Source organism: Schistocerca piceifrons, chromosome 2, assembly GCF_021461385.2.
Source record: "Schistocerca piceifrons isolate TAMUIC-IGC-003096 chromosome 2, iqSchPice1.1, whole genome shotgun sequence".
Lineage (NCBI taxonomy): Eukaryota > Metazoa > Arthropoda > Insecta > Orthoptera > Acrididae > Schistocerca > Schistocerca piceifrons.
In genome coordinates this window covers 606,932,365-606,953,392 of record NC_060139.1, presented here as the reverse complement: position 1 = coordinate 606,953,392, position 21,028 = coordinate 606,932,365, and the positions used below count along the sequence as shown (strand labels likewise).

General features: G+C 42.3%; 1 protein-coding gene across 1 annotated transcript in view; it reads right to left on the bottom strand.

The window, feature by feature from the left end:
• Positions 1-21,028, bottom strand: part of LOC124776467 (developmentally-regulated GTP-binding protein 2) — a 133,998-nt gene that overhangs the window by 3,404 nt on the left and 109,566 nt on the right. The window contains exons 6-7 of the mRNA XM_047251480.1: positions 10,749-10,906; positions 6,270-6,471 (exon numbers count right to left, since the gene is read on the bottom strand). Coding sequence (XP_047107436.1) covers positions 6,270-6,471; positions 10,749-10,906 — 360 coding nt within the window. The remainder of the gene's footprint in view (positions 1-6,269; positions 6,472-10,748; positions 10,907-21,028) is intronic.

Below are 21,028 nucleotides of genomic sequence, written 5' to 3'. Positions count from 1 at the left end.
GAAGTTAAGCTGCTGTAGCAAGTGCTGAATGCGGACTCCAGGTGGTAACAGAGAAAAGGGATGCGCCCCATACTGGCGATTGAGGGAATCATCGAGGGACGCATAGGATGAGTGGCCATGCATGGCAGACGAACGGCATGCATACCTGCTGTGGAGAAAGTCACAGCAGTAGGACAGTGGTAGTTCAGTAGCTTCAGCATACAAGCTCTCAACCAGGCTAGTGTAAAAGGCACCAGCTGCCAAAAGGATGCCAAGATGGTGGATAGTGTTGAGACAGCGTAAGAGGGATGGACGTGCAGATGTACAAACAAAGCACCCATAGGCGAGTTTCGAACGGACAAGGGACCAGCACAAACGGAGTAGGTGGTTCAATCGGCACCCCAGGAAGTACCATTGAGGACATGTAGGACACCGAGGAGCCGCATACAGCAAGCTGCCACGTAAGACACATGGCAGGACCAAGAGGGTTTCCTATCGAGCATGAGCCCCAGGAATTTCATAGTTTCAACAAATGGAAGGGCAACAGGCCCAAGATGTAAAGATGATGGGAGAAACCTGCCAGACATTCATACAGATGGTTTTGTCAGTGGAAAAACGAAAGCCAATGTTGATACTCCACGAGTAACGACAATCAAGACATTGCTGAAGATGCCGCTCAGTGAGACAGGTCAGTGAAGAACTGCAATAGATGGCAAAATCGTCAACAAAAAGGGAGTTGGAAATGTCCAGCGGCAGACAGGCCATTATAGGGTTAAAGGCGATAGCAAAGAGGACGACACTCAGGACGGAACCCTGAGGCACACCATTTTCCTCAATAAAGGTGTCTGACAAGGCAGAACCCACACGCACCTTGAAAACTTGGTCTTTTAAAAATTCCTGAAGGAAATGGCAGATGGCCACGAAAGCCCCACGTGTAAGAGTACAGAAGAAATCAGTTCTCCAGCAGGTGTCGTAGGCCTTCTCCAAATCGAAAAACACAGCCACAATCTGGGATTTCCACAGAAAACCATTCAAGACATGGGTGGACAAAGTAACAAGACAGAAATCCACATTGTGCATTCATTAGTAAATTGTGCAACTCGAGCCACAATACCAGCCAGGCATGAATCATACATTCCATCACCTTGAAAACGCAGCTGGTGAGAGAGATGGGGCAGTAGTGTGGTAGTTAGAAGGAAGGTTTGTGTCCTTACCGGGCTTAGGCATGAGTATGACGGTGGCTTCACACCAAAGTCCAGGAAATGTGCTCTTTGCCCAGATGTGGTTGTACGTGTTAAGCAGAAAGTGCATGCATGCAAGAGAAAGGTGCTGCAACATCCGAATGGAGGAAGGTAGGGTGATAGTGGGAAGAGCTTGAAACTTCCTTAAAATGGTGGCCCCTGGTGTTGGATACAGCAATAGGGTCCACAATAACATTGTCTGCTACTGTCAGGCCAGAAATTGGCGAATGGATCCTGGTCCCAGAGTGCCATTGGAAGTTGGCCCACACGACAGAGGAACGGATGGGACTGTTAAAAGAACTAGTGAATGAAATCCAGCTAGCTTTTTTGCTTTCCCAAAGAAAGCAATGACACTTTCCATGCATCTGTTTATACGGAATGCAGATTGCCATCGTAGGTTGACGGTTTAAAACATGGAGAGCACGCATGAATTGTGTCACAGCACACCTCAGTCCAAAAAGAGACTGGGACACGGTGTGGTAAAGAGAAAGTGCGAGGAATGGAACATTCTGCAGCAGTAAGTATAACATTTGTGAGATATTCCACGTGGTCATCAGAACTGGGGAAATCTTGTGGTTTGAAGGTCACCAGGGAGGAGTAAAGCTGCCAGTCAGCCTTAGTAAGAAGCTGCCAGTCAGCCTTAGTAAGTTGCCATTTGGATGTGCATGCAGGTGGGGTAGGAGTCAGGAAACAGATAGCACAAGGGAAATGGTCGCTCAAGTAGTCACCAGAAAGAACAGACTACTCAAGACGATGGGCAAGGTGGGCAGTGCAGAAGAAGAGGTCCAAATGATAATAGGTGTGCAAGGAGTAGGAAAGGAAAATGGGTGCTCCAGTGTTAAGATGGGGAGGTAGCTGCCCAATAAGCTCAAGGAAGTCTGTCCTGGTGACATTGAATGACGGAGGGACATAAATGGTACAGACGGAAAAAAATCAGGTGGGGAAGGAAAAGGCGAACTGCAATAGCTTGAAGATGGGTATTCAGGGAGATGGGATGACTATGAATGTCATCGCATATGAGCAGCATGATGCCCCCATGAGATAGGGTGCCGACCTCAGGGGGAAGGTCAAAACAAACTGGGAAGAAATGTGAAAGCTCAAAGCAGTCGTGAGGGTTCAATTTCATTTTCTGAAGGCAGAGTACAATTGGACACCGCAACGCTAAAAGCAGCCGTAAATCCTCTTTGTGGGACTGAAGGCCGCAAACATTCCATTGGAGGAGAGGCATGATGAGGAAGAGGTGTAAGGGTGTCACCTCGGCGGCTGCCAAGTGACAGCCTGTGAAGAGTTGCTATTACAGGGCACAGAAGCAGGAGGATCCTGCTCCATGGGTTCCACAGAAGCATCGGATTGCTTGTGCAGTTGGTCTGTGAAGTTCAATGCTGAAAAATGTTGGTGGTGAGCACCGGTGACACAGAGGCTGGCTGGGCTAAGGTATCACATTGCGACACCATTGAAGAGGATCTTCGAGTTGTCAAAGTAGAAGACAGTTTGCCTATGGTGGACTTCTTCGAGTGTTTCCGGTTAGAGGTAGACTCAGGTGTTGGTTGTCTAGAGGGATATAGGAAGTCTTTATGGAAGTACTCTTTCTGTCCTTTCTGGCCTACTGGTTGTGTAGCTGGTGGCTCGTCCCTTGAGGTGAAAGTTTAATGGCTTGTTGCACCGCTGAATGAGGGGATGGCGATGCTACCTTGACACTGGGCAATATCAGAACCTCACAGCTGAATTGGAGATCACATGTCTGTGTGGTCATGTCCTTTATGGAGTGAGGGGAAGCAAGAACAGAAATATAGGTGCCAGGGTTTGCGACTAGCCAATAACTTGCGAGTGACTGAGTACAGCACTTTTTCCTTTACCCAGATCTGTTGGACAGCCTGGTCATCAAGATACACGGGACAACCCTGAGAGAAGGTGGCACGGCCGCCATTGCAGTTGATACAGAGGGGAGAAGGAGGCAGACAAACGCCCTCATGCGCATCCCTACCACTGGTTACACATTTGGCTGGGTGTCGACAAGACATTCTAGTGTGGTGGAAACAATGACACTGGTAGCAGCACATTGGGTTCAGAATGTACAGCTGCACTGTGATAATTTCATAGCCTGCTTTGATCTTGGACAGAAGCACCACAGTATCAAAGGTGAGAAAAAGAGTGTGGGTGGGCACTAAGGAGTAATGTGCCTTTTTCATTACCCGGTGGATCGCAATGACACCCTCATCAGAGAGGTAAGATTGGATTTTGGCCTCAGCTAAACCGTTGAGCAGCCTAGTGTAAATAACACCACAGGAAGAATTCAAAATTCTATGGGCCCTGACATGAACAGGGTAGCAATGGAGAAGCGAGGTGGCAAGCAGTTGTTGTGCTTGAGAATCAGAAGTAGTCTCCAACAGCAAAGTGCCATTCCGTACTCGAGATTAGGTTTTCACATGATCAGCAATTGCATCAACACCTTCCTCAATAATAAATGGATTTACCTTGGCAAAGGACTGATCGTCTTCAGCATGTGAGACAACAAGGAACCATGGTGGAGTGGGAACAATCTTTGAATCGTTAGCCTCATTATGTTTATGTTTCGTAGATGTTGATTGTGAAGATGATTGACTCATTGCGAGAAAATCCCCCATGATTGCCAGCATCTCCGATGGCATGCTCCTTCCAACTGGGGGCCCCCCTTCAAAAGGAGGCGCACCCACCTTAAGTGATTGTTCACATCTCATGTCATACCTCCCGAACACTTGACAGAGGGAGCAATCGACAATTTGGGAAGGTTTCAGCTCAGGCACTCACCCCTCCTTGGGTCTGGCCCGTACCAGGGGGTACGTACGAACCCTACCTGTCAACCCGGGACTGGGAATTACGCATTACCCAGTCACCTGTTACACGTCAGACACATGGGCCGGCCTTCAGGAGCAGACAGGAAAGAAGAAGAAAAAGAGGAACCTCAAACGTTGAAGCGGAGGAATGAGAGGAGAAGGGGAACAAAGAAAGGAAAAGGGAGTGAAAAACAATGAGACTCTGGTACCGCATGACGTGGAATTTGAATCCAAGCCAGACGTCATGGACGTCGAGAACCCATAGAGGTTGCTGCACCATAAGTTGTGGCGGCGTGCAACTCCTGGCCCGCTTTTAGTGTGGGGCGCCACCAGTGGAACACGTGGTCCCAGCGGCCAATAGCGGCGTCCCCGAGAGCGTACTTAAGCGCCAGCCACTCGCACATCAAGTCAGTCTTATCTCGCTTACGTCGGTTTGCACCACGCTTGCACTAGACTGTTTTCTTCCTGATTCGTGTACGAGTTTGTTTCCTTGTGACTATGTTGTTCGGTCTTGTCGTATTCGTTCTGTCCTATGTTTGTCGTGTCCATCCTTTTTCTTGTGTTGTTGTTCCTGGGCCTCTCCGCGGGTCCCGCCGCGCCTTTCGTCAGTGCTACCCCGCGACCGTCCTGGTCGCAGTTACAACACAGACTGTTCTTACATCATCGACAGACAATGCATAACATCCCCAATAACATCCCAGACATGTTTGCCAAGGGAGGGGAAAAAGAATAGCAAGATGATACACATGCAGCATGGAAAGGAAAAAAATATTGCAAAGGCTGGGGCTCCATGGCAAACAGGCATGAACCCACCAAAGAGTGACAAGCCCCCTGAGGGGCTGGGGGTGGGGTGCATGAGGTTTGCTTGCTGAGTTGTGTGCATTTCTGTTTTGGCGCTGTGGCCAAAAGTTTTATGTAAGGGTCTTTTAAATGTGCCTGTCTGCAACTTAACGTGACTTCCTTACAGTAAGTAGTAATCTGACTTTTCCTACATTGTCAATTACTGTTTGCCATCGTACTTATGCATTCTTTGCAGTAATTGGTGGTTTGAAGGACCATGGTGGATTCTGAAAACTCACTGGAGAATTTTGACCAAGTTGTGACAGCACTTAAGCTCTATAGTTTTTATGTTTATCCTCTTCAATATCTGATATTCTTAATCGCTGACAATTTATTTATACCCTCAATTCATCTGCAGTGACAGCATTTTGCCACAAGTGCTGTGCATAATACTCAAGAATGATAAAACCAGCATAAAACTGATTGCAACAATAGCATATATTATTTTTTAAGTGTTCTCAACAAACTCTCAGAACTCTCTGATAAACTAAATTCTAGTATACTCAATGCTTTGGCCTGAAAGTCACAAGAAGTTTATGTATTTTTCCTCCATCCCTTCCCTAGGTTCTGGTGCGGGACAGTGGCACTATGAATAAAGACATCCAGGTTTCACACTCGAGTAGGTCCTAGGATTTTTCAGTCACTTATAATTTCCTTTGCCTCAGGCAATGATTCATTAACATGAAAAAGTCAATTCGCAAAACAGTTCAGAACCCATATTGAACTGTAGGCACCCATGTAACAGGCTAAGCCAGTTCCAAGGTTGGAGAAAGGCAATAACATACCATCTCCAATATGAACATGTCTAGTAAAGCACTGAGGTGTTTAAACCAATCTTTGGGTTGAGAAGAGATTTTATTTACTTAAATTTCTTTTACAGAAATCTACATATATTAAAATCACATGAGCCAATTGCAGTTCCTGTTCTTTTCAAATCTCCTACATTTATTTAGCATATTTTAGGTGGTGATGGTCTAGTAATTTATATCCCTAATAGTAACATTTTCTAGTTCTTGATTATAGTGTAGCAAATGTTCTTAATGGTTTGGGGCATTCAGTATTGACTGTTCCTCATCAATGAGGTCATAGACTTTTCTAGAAACTGAGGATAAGCGAAAGTATTAAAGAATCAGTTCAGTCATTAAGAATTATATGCCCTTTTCAAAAGCAGGAATAAATCTGTAACACAATTTAACTACTTGCTTTTGAATTTATAAAGAAATATCGTGTTCTGTTTTATAGTAGCTTGTTTCAGATGATCTGAAGTACTTGTCATGTTGTCAAAAATGTTTTACACTAATAGTCTACTTTGAAGATCATGTAAAAAGCTGAGTTGTGTTTCAGTCCTTGCTCATTTAAGTGTAAAGTGGATTCATGTGAGAGTTTATATACTTACCCAAACAAGTGCATATTTGAATGCAGCAGCCAATGTACGATGAATAGCGTGGCAAACATGCTCAACAGTAACACCTTTTCTTAAAATAAGGCCATCATCAAAGTCTGGAGGTTCACCAGGCTTCTTAGTGTACACACGAATCAAAGACAGATACTCCCACAGTTTCTCCAATAGGTAATCCAGATTTAGCTTCATATTGCAACTGAAAAAATAATGTGTGATTTTTTTTTTTTCTGTAACAGTGCACAGTTTCAGACACTTTGTAATACACTACTGGCCATTAAAATTGCTACACCACGAAGATAACGTGCTACAGACGTGAAATTTAACCGACAGGAAGAAGATGCTATGATATGCAAATGATTAGCTTTTCAGAGCATTCACACAAGGCTGGCACCAGTGGCGACACCTACAACGTGCTGACATGAGGAAAGTTTCCAACCGATTTCTCACACACAAACAGCAATTGACCGGCGTTGCCCGGTGAAACATCATTGTGATGCGCCATGTAAGGAGGAGAAATGCATAACAATCACATTTCCGACATTGATAAAGATTGGATTGTAGCCTATCGTGACTGCGGTTTATCGTATCGTGACATTGCTGCTCGCGTTGGTCGAGATCCAATGACTGTTAGCAGAATACGGAATCAGTGGGTTCAGGAGGGTAATACGGGATGCCGTGCTGGATCCCAACGGCCTCGTATCACTAGAAGTCAAGATGACACGCATCTCATCCGCATGGCTGTAATGGATCGTGCAGCCACGTCTCGATCCCTGAGTCAACAGGTGGGGATGTTTGCAAGACAACAACCATCTGCACGAACAGTTTGACGACGTTTGCAGCAGCATGGACTATCAGCTTGGAAACCATGGCTGCATTTACCCTTAACGCTGCATCACAGACAGGAGCGCATGCAATGGTGTGCTCAACGACGAACCTGGGTGCATGAATGGAAAAACGTCATTTTTTCAGATGAATCCAGGTTCTGTTTACAGCATAATGATGCTCGCATGCATGTTTGGCGACATAGGGGAGAATGCACATTGGAAGCATATATTCGACATCGCCATACTGGTGTATCACCCGGCACGATGGTATGGGGTGCCATTGGTTACATGTCTGTCACCTCTTGTTCTCATTGACAGCCCTTTGAACAGTGGACGTTACATTTCAAATGTGTTACGAACTGTGGCTCTACCCTTCATTCGATCCCCTCGAAATCCTATATTTCAGAAGGATAATGCACGACCGCATGTTGCAGGTCCTGTACAGGCCTTTCTGGATACAGAAAATGTTTGACTGCTGCCCTGGCTAGCACATTCTCCAGATCTCTCACCAATTGAAAACGTCTGGTCAATGGTGGCCGAGCAACTGGCTCGTCACAATACGCCAGTCACTACTCTTGATGAACTGTGGTATCGTGTTGAAGCTGCATGGGCAGCTGTACATGTACACGCCATCCAAGCTCTGTTTGACTCAATGTCCAGACAAGGCTGTTATTACGGCCAGAGGTGGTTGTTCTGGGTACTGATTTCTCAGGATCTATGCACCCAAATTGCGCGAAAATGTAATCACATGTCAGTTCTAGTATAATATATTTGTCCAATGAATACCCGTTTATCATCTGCATTTCTTCTTGTTATAGCAATTTTAATGGCCAGTAGTGTATTATTATCACTGTTACCTATAATGCTCTTATCTAACTTCTCTGGCAGGTTTTTACTTAATGTGACTTCTGTATAATCCTGCTCTCTGATATAACAGCCGTGTAAATGTTTTACTGATTACTTATGATAATTTATATCACTGTAATTAATCTATGGATGTAATGTCTATAGTATGTGCTGTAAAAGAATGAAGATGTTAAATTTCACTGGTTCACGCACAGGGAAAGTAGGTGTGTAATCGTGTAAAACTTGGTGGGGGTGGGGGGTGGGGAAAGACCTACCACCTGCTGCAACAGAACTAGATAGGTGGGGATTGAAAAGGTGGATCTGGCAAACAAACTGCAAAGCTCCTTTATGGCATGAGTTAGTTTGTGGCTAGCAAGCAAAGAGCACACATGTTATGAACTGAAAGAGGTGAGAAAAACTGCAAGACTATATAACGTAGCCTCAGATGCGGTAGTAACATGGCATATTATTCATGGCGTACTTTGGTTAGCTCTGTACTAAGAAAATCTGACACTAAGAAGAGAATTTTCAGAACTTGTTACACTGGAGGAGTCATGTATACTTTTGCCACCTTTTTTGAATAGCACAGAAGATCAACATTGACACCACCTTCATCTCATTATCAGATGTGTACTGTATAATGGCATGAACCAGTTATATGATTTCGTTTCCAATAATGAGTTTGAGTCTGGTAAATTTTATGCTGAGTCACTGTTTTTTATGCTTAGTCATTCAACTAGACAGTATCCTATCCCAAGTGCTGCGATGAATCAGTGTATCCTATTTTACTAAACTGAAAAACAATTGTCTTCCTTAACAAAAGTTGCAAAACTCTGAAGTTGTAAGATAAATAATTATTCAGTGAGCATAAGTTTTGAAATATTCCACACTGTTTTCATAAAGTGACAGTTAAAGTATTCGGTTCAAAGATTTTGCTTATTCAAATAATAGTAAGCCTATTTATAACTTCATGTGTTACGTAGTTAACAGTGTTTCCCAAATTGTGGTGTGACTAAAGTGTTCAGTCACAATTTGAATCTATGGATAGATTAGTTTCTGCATCCCCATGCTGACAGTTGAGCCAGATTTAAATGTCGTATAACAATAACAGCAATCACGAATACACAACTCCCATTTATCTTGTTACTGCTTCCTTTGAATTGAAATTTTTAAGGAAAAAAAAAAATTAGTAAAATATCTTTCCATTAGGCAAATTCACAGTCAAAGAAGTATCCTTTTACAGGAATTACAGTATCAGCATATTACTAATTTAATAGTAGCTGTAGTCTCAAAGGAATGTGAATATGATTTCAATCAATATAGTGGTTGAGTTACTGTGATCCCATGGTACAGTCTGCAACAACTCTCATGGCACATTTCTTCATGTATCCCTAGGTTCATATACGTAAATGCTGAAAAGGACCAGGCACTTCCTTTAAGTATTGAAGAGGCAAGAAATTCAGTCACAAGTCTTTAGTGAACTTCAAGTTGTGAACCAGTTGTGACTAATAGTATCAAATTTGAATTTAATTTACTTTATTGGCTGCCTCTTTGCTGTATACATGTTTGCTCTCATGTAACAACAAAAAAGATGCAAGTTGCTCTCCGCTTTAATCACATACAAATAATTGTCCTGGTAGTGAAACAAGAAGAAATACAGTTGAGTAACTTGTAAGGAATGGATCCATTGTGAGTGATGGTGAAATAATTAACATTGTTACTTCAGAACTCGAGTGTCACCCATCCCATGAGAATGGACTTCTGGAGCTGCAGCCTTCTACTGGAAAAAAAGGACCATGATGACAACCTATTGAAAGATAGGTACATGACGACATAAAGTGTGCAAGAACAACATGGATGTGATAATCGAAACTGTAAAGCATGAACAAGTCTGAAAAGGGGGGGGTGGGGTGTTCATTCAGCAGTGGATCTTCAAGGTCGATATGTCTTTGATGGATAAATATGACAATAAAAATATGGCAGGAGGCTTTGCCAGTACTTTGCTTCCAAAGACACAGAAATATGCATTGTTATGTCTTCAGTTCCACACTAGTCACTTTCTCTTTTCTTCATATGAAAAAGACACATTTCCTCACTTTTCACTTTTCTCCTCTCTGTATTTCTCTATAGAAGCTAGCCATTCTCTGCCTCTCCAGCAACATTTTTCATTGGTTGGCTTTCTCTTCCTTCCATTGTCACAATTTTTTCCAATTGTTTTCTCTTACTTTTTCCCTTAGTTTCTCTACTCTCTGATTAGTGTTGGTTTCTTCATCCAATCACTTTTTTGCTGAGTTACTATACTATAAGTCAGTGGTTGTTTATTTCAGCTGCCAAGAAAGCACCTGTTCCACTTTGTCTAGAAAGCTGACTGAAAGAAGAATTAGCTACCCAGTAAGTTTGAGAGGGAAGAGACAATAAACGAAATGACTACACTCTTTGCTGGTTTACCAATACAAGGAATCAATATGTCATATCACCAAAGGATAAGGATTACTGCTAAAATAAACAGCAGTTGTGTTGATGAAAGGTAAGCTTGCAGCTATCATGATAAGTATAATTACTTTCAGATATTTAATGATTTACAAAATTTGTGTTCTTTCACATGAATATTTGGAAATCATGCAGTTGTGTAATGAAAGACAATTAAACTGAGGAGACTATGGACAATGCGAAACTGAACTTTGTAGCTCTTATCAGACACTGGCTTGCCCAATATCACAAACATATTGTTAACTGGCAGTCAAGGAATTTATGAACACCAGGACCAATAATGCAATAAAGTAGAACAACTAAAAGCCCTTACCTCACGACAACACTATTCGGTTGTCTAGCAATTCGGTCTACTTCTTCTATTGATATCTGATCTATTTTATTATAAACATAAAGGCATGGCATGTAGACTCTGTTAGCACTTATAACATCAATCAGTTCATCTGGTGTACAGTCTTCTCTAAACAGAACCTGAAAAAAAAAAATTATACAAGAGAGGTATTACGTTACACTACTAATTCCATTTATTTCGACATTTAAATAAGGAACTAATAAATTTTAATTCAGTGGAGGGAATGGGCTACCATATTTAAATCAAATTTGATAATGTGAAACCTTTTAAAAAAGCTAAAATGCATTCTTGATAATTTTATTCCTTCTGCATGGCAAGATCTTTGAAATTCTTAAATTAGAGGCTGTGTGGTTAAAATACACAAGTAAATAATACATTTATCATTAATGAATAGTTACAAAAAGTGTCACTTAATACTTAAGTGCTACCAATAGGATTTCACAATTAACTTCAAGAAAGATGGGCAATGTCAAAGTAACCAATTCAGAAATTGCTTAAAAAGGTAAGAGACAACATTCAAGAGGTCGCAAAACTTATGAAGAAGAAAAATATTTTAAGTAAGTGGACAATTACAGAGTCTAAATCACTATTAACTCACTCCTGTGAGGCTAATATCCCTTAGTCCATTTACTAAAAGAACTGCAAAATTATGCTTGCACTGAATGTTAGCTCTTCAAGGAATGTTTACGATGGATTGCCAAATTTGGTTGCATTGAAAGTTTGAATATTTTGTAAGTAATCATCTTAGAAAATGTACAGTTCCCATAAAAAAGCGCAGTTTAACTATTGTAATCAGCCTCTTCTTGTAAATATTCACTGATTTTGTCAACAAGCCATATTTCGAATGCCAATACACGAAAAAAAAATTATGTTCTCAAGACAGAATTACCTTCAAAAAACCTTTCATCCTCTACATTTACTGATCTATGGAGGCCTAGAACATATTAATGAACAAGGAGTAAAATGGTAATTAATACATTACAAATGTTGATGCAAACAACTGACACATACTCCACACAAAGTGATGTACGTGGAATTAATATATCACTAGAGACACCTCTACAGAAACTATGGTTGAGCTTCATCCTGCATAATCAAAGATCAACAAGAAAATAAGTTAAATCTATGATAAAACAGTTCTTTGGATTAATACACAAATGACAAATTAAAATTGGACATGTCTTCATAATAGCTTATGTTCAGGAAGCATAAAGCAAAATTATACTAAAGCAGTCCAGTTAATGTCTAGAATACAGCTAAAACAATAAAGCAAGAGAAATATGACAAAACATGTAAAGCTTGCCTATCTCGCATCAGCATAACTGTTATGCAGCTAATTATGATTTATAAAGCTACTGTCTACTTATCAAGTAATGGGAACAACACTAACAAGTTATGTATTACAAATTAGTCACATAGCATGCAAAACGACAGAAAACTGTATACTCTGCTTTAATTTACCATTAGTTACTGAATAACTGAAGATAAAGAATATCTGACTGGAATGTCTAAAATCATGTTTCACGTGTTTATTAATAACGGACAAAACCAAGATTAAAAAAGAGTGCAATTTTTAAATAGAAAATACACTAAATGTTTTGAATAAGTAAAAGTATCCAAAATAAGAAAAAGTTTCATATTGGTAAGGATAACGTAATTACCAAATACTGAATATTAGCGCAATGGTCCAATAATCAAAAATAGGAAATAGAATTTGTTCTCAAAATATTCATCTAAAGAACACAGCAGTGAAGCCAGCTTCATCCTGACCCACAACTTCTTCACTTTTGAAGACCAGACATACCAACAATTAAAGGGAACAGCCATAGGTACCAGGATGGCCCCTTCGTACGCCAACCTATTCATGAGTCGCTTAGAGGAAGCCTTCTTGGTTACCCGGGCCTGCCAACCCAAAGTTTGGTACAGATTTATTGATGACATCTTCATGATCTGGACTCACAGTGAAGAAGAACTCCAGAATTTCCTCTCTAACCACAACTCCTTTGGTTCCATCAGGTTCACCTGGTCCTACTCCAAATCCCATGACACTTTCCTTGATGTTGACCTCCACCTGTCCAATGGCCAGCTTCACACGTCCGTCCACATCAAACCCACCAACAAGCAACAGCACCTCCATTATGACAGCTGCCACCCATTCCACATCAAACGGTCCCTTCTATACACCCTAGGTCTTTGTGGCAAATGAATCTGCTCCAGTCCAGAATCCCTGAACCATTACACCAACAACCTGAAAACAGCTTTCGCATCCCGCAACTACCCTCCCGACCTGGTACAGAAGCAAATAACCAGAGCCACTTCCTCATCCTCTCAAACCCAGAACCTCCCACAGAAGAACCACAAAAGTGCCCCACTTGTGACAGGATACTTTCTGGGACTGGATCAGACTCTGAATGTGGCTCTCCAGCAGGGATATGACTTCCTCAAATCCTGCCCTGAAATGAGATCCATCCTTCATGAAATCCTCCCCACTCCACCAAGAGTGTCTTTCCGCCGTCCACCTCACCTTCAGAACCTCTTAGTTCATCCCTACGAAATCCCCAAACCACCTTCCCTACCCTCTGGCTCCTACCCTTGTAACCGCCCCCAGTGTAAAACCTGTCCCATGCACCCTCCCACCACCACCTACTCCAGTCCTGTAACCCGGAAGGTGTACACAATCAAAGGCAGAGCCACGTGTGAAAGCACCCACGTGATCTACCAACTGACCTGCCTACACTGTGACGCATTCTATGTGGGAATGACCAGCAACAAACTGTCCATTCGCATGAATGGACACAGGCAGACAGTGTTTGTTGGTAATGAGGATCACCCTGTGGCTAAACATGCCTTGGTACACGGCCAGCACATCTTGGCACAGTGTTACACCGTCCGGGTTATCTGGATACTTCCCACTAACACCAAGCTATCCGAACTCCGGAGATGGGAACTTGCTCTTCAATATATCCTCTCTTCCCGTTATCCACCAGGCCTCAATCTCCGCTAATTTCAAGTTGCCGCCACTCATACCTCACCTGTCATTCAACAACATCTTTGCCTCTGCACTTCCGCCTCGACTGACATCTCTGCCCAAACTCTTTGCCTCTGTATATGTCTGCTTGTGTCTGTATATGTGTGGATGGATATATGTGTGTGTGTGTGTGTGCGCGCGAGTGTATACCCGTCCTTTTTCCCCCCTAAGGTAAGTCTTTCCGCTCCCGAGATTGGAATGACTCCTTACCCTCTCCCTTAAAACCCAAATCCGTTCGTCTTTCCCTCTCCTTCCCTCTTTCCTGACGAGGCAACCGTTGGTTGCGAAAGCTTGAATTTTGTGTGTATGTTTGTGTGTCTATCGACGTGCCAGCGCTTTCGTTTGGTAAGTCACATCATCTTTGTATATATATATATATATATATATATATATATATATATATATATATATATATATATATATATATCAATATAATGGAAGGAAACATTCCACGTGGGAAAAATTATATATAAATACAAAGATGAGGTGACTTACCGAACAAAAACGCTGGCAGGTCGATAGACACACAAACAAACACAAACATACACACAAAATTCAAGCTTTCGCAACAAATTGTTGCCTCATCAGGAAAGAGGGAAGGAGAGGGGAAGACGAAAGGAAGTGGGTTTTAAAGGAGAGGGTAAGGAGTCATTCCAATCCCGGGAGCGGAAAGACTTACCTTAGGGGGAAAAAAGGACAGGTATACACTCGCACACACGCACATATCCATCCACACATACAGACACAAGCAGACATACACACTCCCATATTCTATTTTCTCAGGCTTGTCTGACATTTGGCATCACCCCCAAAGGCCTTACACTTAAAGTTCCCATCTCTGGCTGCAACCCTTCCTTCCACCAGTTCCAAACTGAACAATCCATTGCCCTCACCCACCTAATCCTTCACCTACACATCAACTCAGCCAATGAACACACCCGTCAACTCCTATCCTTAATAAAAGTCCTTAATCTTTCCTCTCCCACATCCACACCGGCTGTCCAGAGCATCCTCCTACAGGCCAACCGTAAATTAGAACAGCATGCCACCCTCCACCTCAAAAAACTATCCAATCTCCTGGTTTCCCACCTCCGGAAAGGCAACTCACTCACCCTTCACAACCTTTCCAACAAACCTCAACCTCCTCTCATTGCACACAAACCCAGTCTCTCCCATCTACTCAATCTCCCACTTCCAGCTCCACTCCCTCCAAAACCTCAAAATTCCGATCAACACAATCTGGAACCACAACACCCTAATACAGTAGTTAACCTTTCCTCCAAACCTCTCTCCCAATCCGAAACCTCTGTCCTATCCAAAGGCCTCACCTTCAGCCCCACTCCCAGATTCAACCAAACAGCCCTCGTCAAAGATTTACTGTCCTACACTCGTACTCTCTGCTGGAAGTATCACTTTGCCACGAAGAAAAATGATCCTAATCCTACTCCTAATGATCCGACTCCTCAAGACACCATCCAAATTGAACCCTGCCTGGAACAGTTCCGTCCTCCGTCACAGCGGGACCCACCTCCTCTTCCTCAAAATCACCCTCTCCAAACCTTCCAGGAATATCTGACTTCCAGCCTTGCATCTCAATCCTTCTTAAAAAACCTTAATCCTACACCCAACATCACCACTGCTGAAGCCCAGGCTATCCGTGATCTGAAGGCTGACCGATCCATCATCATTCTTCCGGCAGACAAGGGTTCCACGACCGTGGTACTTGATCGTCGGGAGTATGTGGCTGAGGGACTGCGTCAGCTTTCAGACAACACCACATACAAAGTTTGCCAAGGTAACCCCATTCCCGATGTCCAGGCGGAGCTTCAAGGAATCCTCAGAACCTTAGGCCCCCTGCAAAACCTTTCACCTGACTCCATCAACCTCCTGACCCCACCGACACCCCGCACCCCTACCTTCTACCTTCTACCTAAAATCCACAAACCCAATCATCCCGGCCGCCCCATTGTAGCTGGTTACCAAGCCCCCACAGAACGTATCTCTGCCTACGTAGATCAACACCTTCAACCCATTACATGCAGTCTCCCATCCTTCATCAAGGACACCAACCACTTCCTTGAACGCCTGGAATCCTTACCCAATCTGTTACCCCCGGAAACCATCCTTGTAACCATTGATGCCACGTCCTTATACACAAATATTCCGCACGTCCAGGGCCTCGCTGCGATGGAGCATTTCCTTTCACGCCGATCACCTGCCACCCTACCTAAAACCTCTTTCCTCATCACCTTAGCCAGCTTCATCCTGACCCACAACTTCTTCACTTTTGAAGGCCAGACATACCAACAATTAAAGGGAACAGCCATGGGTACCAGGATGGCCCCCTCGTACGCCAACCTATTCATGGGTCGCTTAGAGGAAGCCTTCTTGGTTACCCAAGTCTGCCAACCCAAAGTTTGGTACAGATTTATTGATGACATCTTCATGATCTGGACTCACAGTGAAGAAGAACTCCAGAATTTCCTCTCCAACCTCAACTCCTTTGGTTCCATCAGTTTCACCTGGTCCTACTCCAAATCCCATGCCACTTTCCTTGACGTTGACCTCCACCTGTCCAATGGCCAACTTCACACGTCTGTCCACATCAAACCCACCAACAAGCAACAGTACCTCCATTATGACAGCTGCCACCCATTCCACATCAAACGGTCCCTTCCCTACAGCCTAGGTCTTCGTGGCAAACGAATCTGCTCCAGTCCGGAATCCCTGAATCATTACACCAACAACCTGAAAACAGCTTTCGCATCCCGCAACTACCCTCCCGACCTGGTACAGAAGCAAATAACCAGAGCCACTTCCTCGTCCCCTCAAACCCAGAATCCCCCACAGAAGAACCACAAAAGTGCCCCACTTGTGACAGGATACTTTCCGGGACTGGACCAGACTCTGAATGTGGCTCTCCAGCAGGGATACGACTTCCTCAAATCCTGCCCTGAAATGAGATCCATCCTTCATGAAATCCTCCCCACTCCGCCAAGAGTGTCTTTCCGCCGTCCACCTAACCTTCGTAACCTGTTAGTTCATCCCTATGAAATCCCCAAACCACCTTCCCTACCCTCTGGCTCCTATCCTTGTAACCGCCCCCGATGCAAAACCTGTCCCATGCACCCTCCCACCACTACCTACTCCAGTCCTGTAACCCGGAAGGTGTACACGATCAAAGGCAGAGCCACGTGTGAAAGCACCCACGTGATTTACCAACTGACCTGTCTACACTGTGACGCATTCTATGTGGGAATGACCAGCAACAAACTGTCCATTCGCATGAATGGACACAGGCAGACAGTGTTTGTTGGTAATGAGGATCACCCTGTGGCTAAACATGCCTTGGTGCACGGCCAGCACATCTTGGCACAGTGTTACACCGTCCGGGTTATCTGGATACTTCCCACCAACACCAACCTATCCGAACTCCGGAGATGGGAACTTGCCCTTCAGTATATCCTCTCTTCTCGTCATCCGCCAGGCCTCAATCTCCGCTAATTTCAAGTTGCCGCCACTCATACCTCACCTGTCTTTCAACAACTTCTTTGCCTCTACACTTCTGCCTCGACTGACATCTCTGCCCAAACTCTTTGTCTTTAAATATGTCTGCTTGTGTCTGTATGTGTGGATGGATATGTGCGTGTGTGCGAGTGTATACCTGTCCTTTTTTCCCCCTAAGGTAAGTCTTTCCGCTCCCGGGATTGGAATGACTCCTTACCCTCTCCTTTAAAACCCACTTCCTTTCGTCTTCCCCTCTCCTTCCCTCTTTCCTGATGAGGCAACAATTTGTTGCGAAAGCTTGAATTTTGTGTGTATGTTTGTGTTTGTTTGTGTGTCTATCGACCTGCCAGCGTTTTTGTTCGGTAAGTCACCTCATCTTTGTATTTATACAGCCACACATTTATTTTTTGCTTCATTTAATTTACAAATTTAATAAGAAAATACAAAATTTTTCACTCAAAAAAGATTTTTTTTTTATAATTTGGAAAGTCACAGAATGTTGTCTTTCCTGTCATATTTCCAGATACTACCGATGTAATTATAAACAGTATCTTCTCTGCTCCAGCTATCTGTATTATGTAAATATTTATTACTAAAAAGTAAAAAAAATGCATTTTATGAGTTTTTATGAATTATTTACTCCAAAACCCCCATCCAAAAACCTTTGAGAATTACACAAGATATTGTTTGGTTAACATGTTAGCAGTCAGTGCAAACACAGAAGGCAATATTTTTCTGTGTAAAATATTAAAAAATTTTCAAGATCCTGCATATTTTGCATCACTGAATTTCTTGTGTAAAATATTCATGTTGGCAGTTCTGTATCCAGCACTGTTCTGTTTATAACAAAGAAGTGAGAACTTGCACATAAACCATTCTGTGTCTAGTTTTCTGTTTGGTTTGAACTTTTTGTTAGATACAATGTCAGTGAGGAAATACAGAGTGAAAGAGTGAGTTGTTTGGACTACGGAAAAAGATACAAGAAGGTGGTGTTTAAGAAATTGAAAAACACTTCACAAATGTTGGAAATATGTTAAAGGTATTGCAGAAATATCTTGGTCCTAAAGTAATGGTATTACCATCACACCCACTACAAGAAGAAATTTAGCCACAACCCACCTGAACAATCACCATAGCCCAAATATGAAACTGAAGAAGACAATGCAGGTGTTTTTATTCCTGGGTATGAAGCTGTTGATGCATTGAATGTATCATTTCTGCCGTAGTTCCTGCTATATATCCCTGTAAACGTCCACGAAAGGTAAGAAGCACAAGAAGAAAACTATGTAAAAAAAAGTGGAAGAAACTGAAACAAGTTTTACACAAGCTGCGGCCAAACCGCCCCACGAGGGGTCTCCCGGCCAACAATGCCATACACTCATTATTATTATTAACATCTTCAAAACTTTGTGGAATGTACAATGTAGATGCACTTGGTGCAGAACTTAATATGGCCGTATGTGCACAAACTGTGATGTGTGGTTTCAAAACCTAAATATTACTATCTCCGCAGCCACTTATACTGAGAAGGTACAGTTACTGACACCGATACCAGGCAGCTGCTCTCAGCTGCAGATATAGAAATAGATACCCACTTCCTCACATTATTTGATTTCAAAAGCTTGTAAAATAAAGAATGAGTAAGGTATTTGGGCAAGCCCAGATTCTTATTGTAGGCATCCGTTGCAAGATGATATGCTTACTGTTGCTTTGCAATATTACCTAAATGATGACAAAGTTTGCAGCAGGCAAAGTCCTAACCAGGCTGATGTCATATCTGTTAGTGAAAACGGTGAAAAAGTTAAAAAGGTGAAAAAATATATGACAAAATTAATAAGAGAAGCATACCTCCTAATGAAAAATGAGAAATCGAATTTAAAAATTGGTCTCTTAATATTCTACTCTTTACAAAGAAAATGGGTAAAATGCCAGTAAGTGAAGGAAGTATGCACATGTATTTACTGCACGAATTTGAAACTTGTTCGTCTCCCCACAAGCAGTGCCACAGGAGAGAAGTGCACAGAGATGGACCTGATGCTTTTGAGTATATGTCAAGAGCCGCAAGATAAATGTTGGTTGCTGAGGTGTGCAACGCGTCCTGGTGCCGAAGTGATTACTGTTTCAGCACTACACCTTCAGGACACTGGCAATGACATAACTTATGTGTTGTGGGAGGGAGGAGAGATGGTGAAGAAGACAGTAGAGCCAGAGAAGTTTGTTACAGAGGTTAGGCATTTGATCATGAAAGAAATAGATCACCATCATATCCAGAGGATTCAGAAACAGGCCATAGCAGAAGTAAAACCAGCCACATCCCAGAATGCTGACACATTAGTTCTTCATTTCTACTTTGCTGAAAACTGGTCTGTTGCTTTGCAAAACAAAATTCAAAATTAACACTGGCACACATCACTGGTATCAATATTCATATGTACTGCTCACTTCATTGAAGCATCACACTGTTTTGCTATTGTCAGTGATGATCTCATTCTTGACAGTACACATGCATGCTATGCTGTCAGCATGATAATTGATGACATAGCATTTAGAGACCATGCATTTCCTAAACATATGTATGTGACTGATGGCACAGAATTTCACTTTAAAAACTGCTTTCAGCTTTATGTGCTTGGTCAATACTGTAGTACAGGAAATAAGACAAGAAAATGGATATTTTCAGCAACAAATCATGGAAAAAGTGCATGTGATGGGGTAGGAAGTCTCTGTAAACATATTGTAACAAGATTTAATTTCCAGCATGAAGCTGTTGATGTTATAAGAGATGCTACTGCATTTGTACATACCAGATCAACTTTAATAACAAATATGAAACTCTTAATCCTAAATGAAAGTATATTAAGGGAATTCTGTTTAAAAAGAGAGGTCATAGGAATTCAGTCAAGTCACAACTGGGCTGCATCCTGGTGTGGCACATACATTGCAAGAACTATTCTCCACAAAATGCAGCCTGTTGCTTCATGTGAAAATGCATACATTAGAAGACTTGTAGTGAGCCACTTCATTTCAGTTGTGGGTGGGACAGTTAATACGTGCCTCTCATGAGCTGCAAGATTTAACAGTCTCCTTTATGATACCTCATGGTCCTGCTAATGCTTTCAAATGGCCAGCATGGCCAGTGTCATAAAATTAGTGTGCAGTTCCCATTTCCCAAGTGCTGCTCTTGTTGGACCATCCTTGTCCATGTGCAAATTCAGTTGGCTGTACAAGTTCAATGAGAAGCAGATGAAAAAACAAATGAACTCTTTTCAATAGTGCAGTGTTGATTGTTACATTATAGGCAATTTTAATTCATGGACAGTCATGAAGAAGTAAAATCATGACACAAAACAATTATAATTTGTGAATAATTCATAAAAAGAAAAATGGGTATAAATATTCTGTCTCTCATTTTTGTTATGAAATGCTTTCAAACAAAATTATAAACTGCTTTCCCACTCACTTATATGTTGTAAAGTAATTACTTTGATTTGAAAATACCAGTTTTGCATGACATTTGCTTAAAATCAGTGATCAATTTAAATATTTAAGTGTCCATGATTTTTTTGACCTTGAGAGTAGAGCTAGGTCCACTTAAAAAATTTCTCACATTTTGTACAGACAAGTATTGCCCACTCTGACTGTACATTCCCTAACTGCAATGACTGACTAACATACCATGAAATATTCAGAACATTTAGGATGGGAG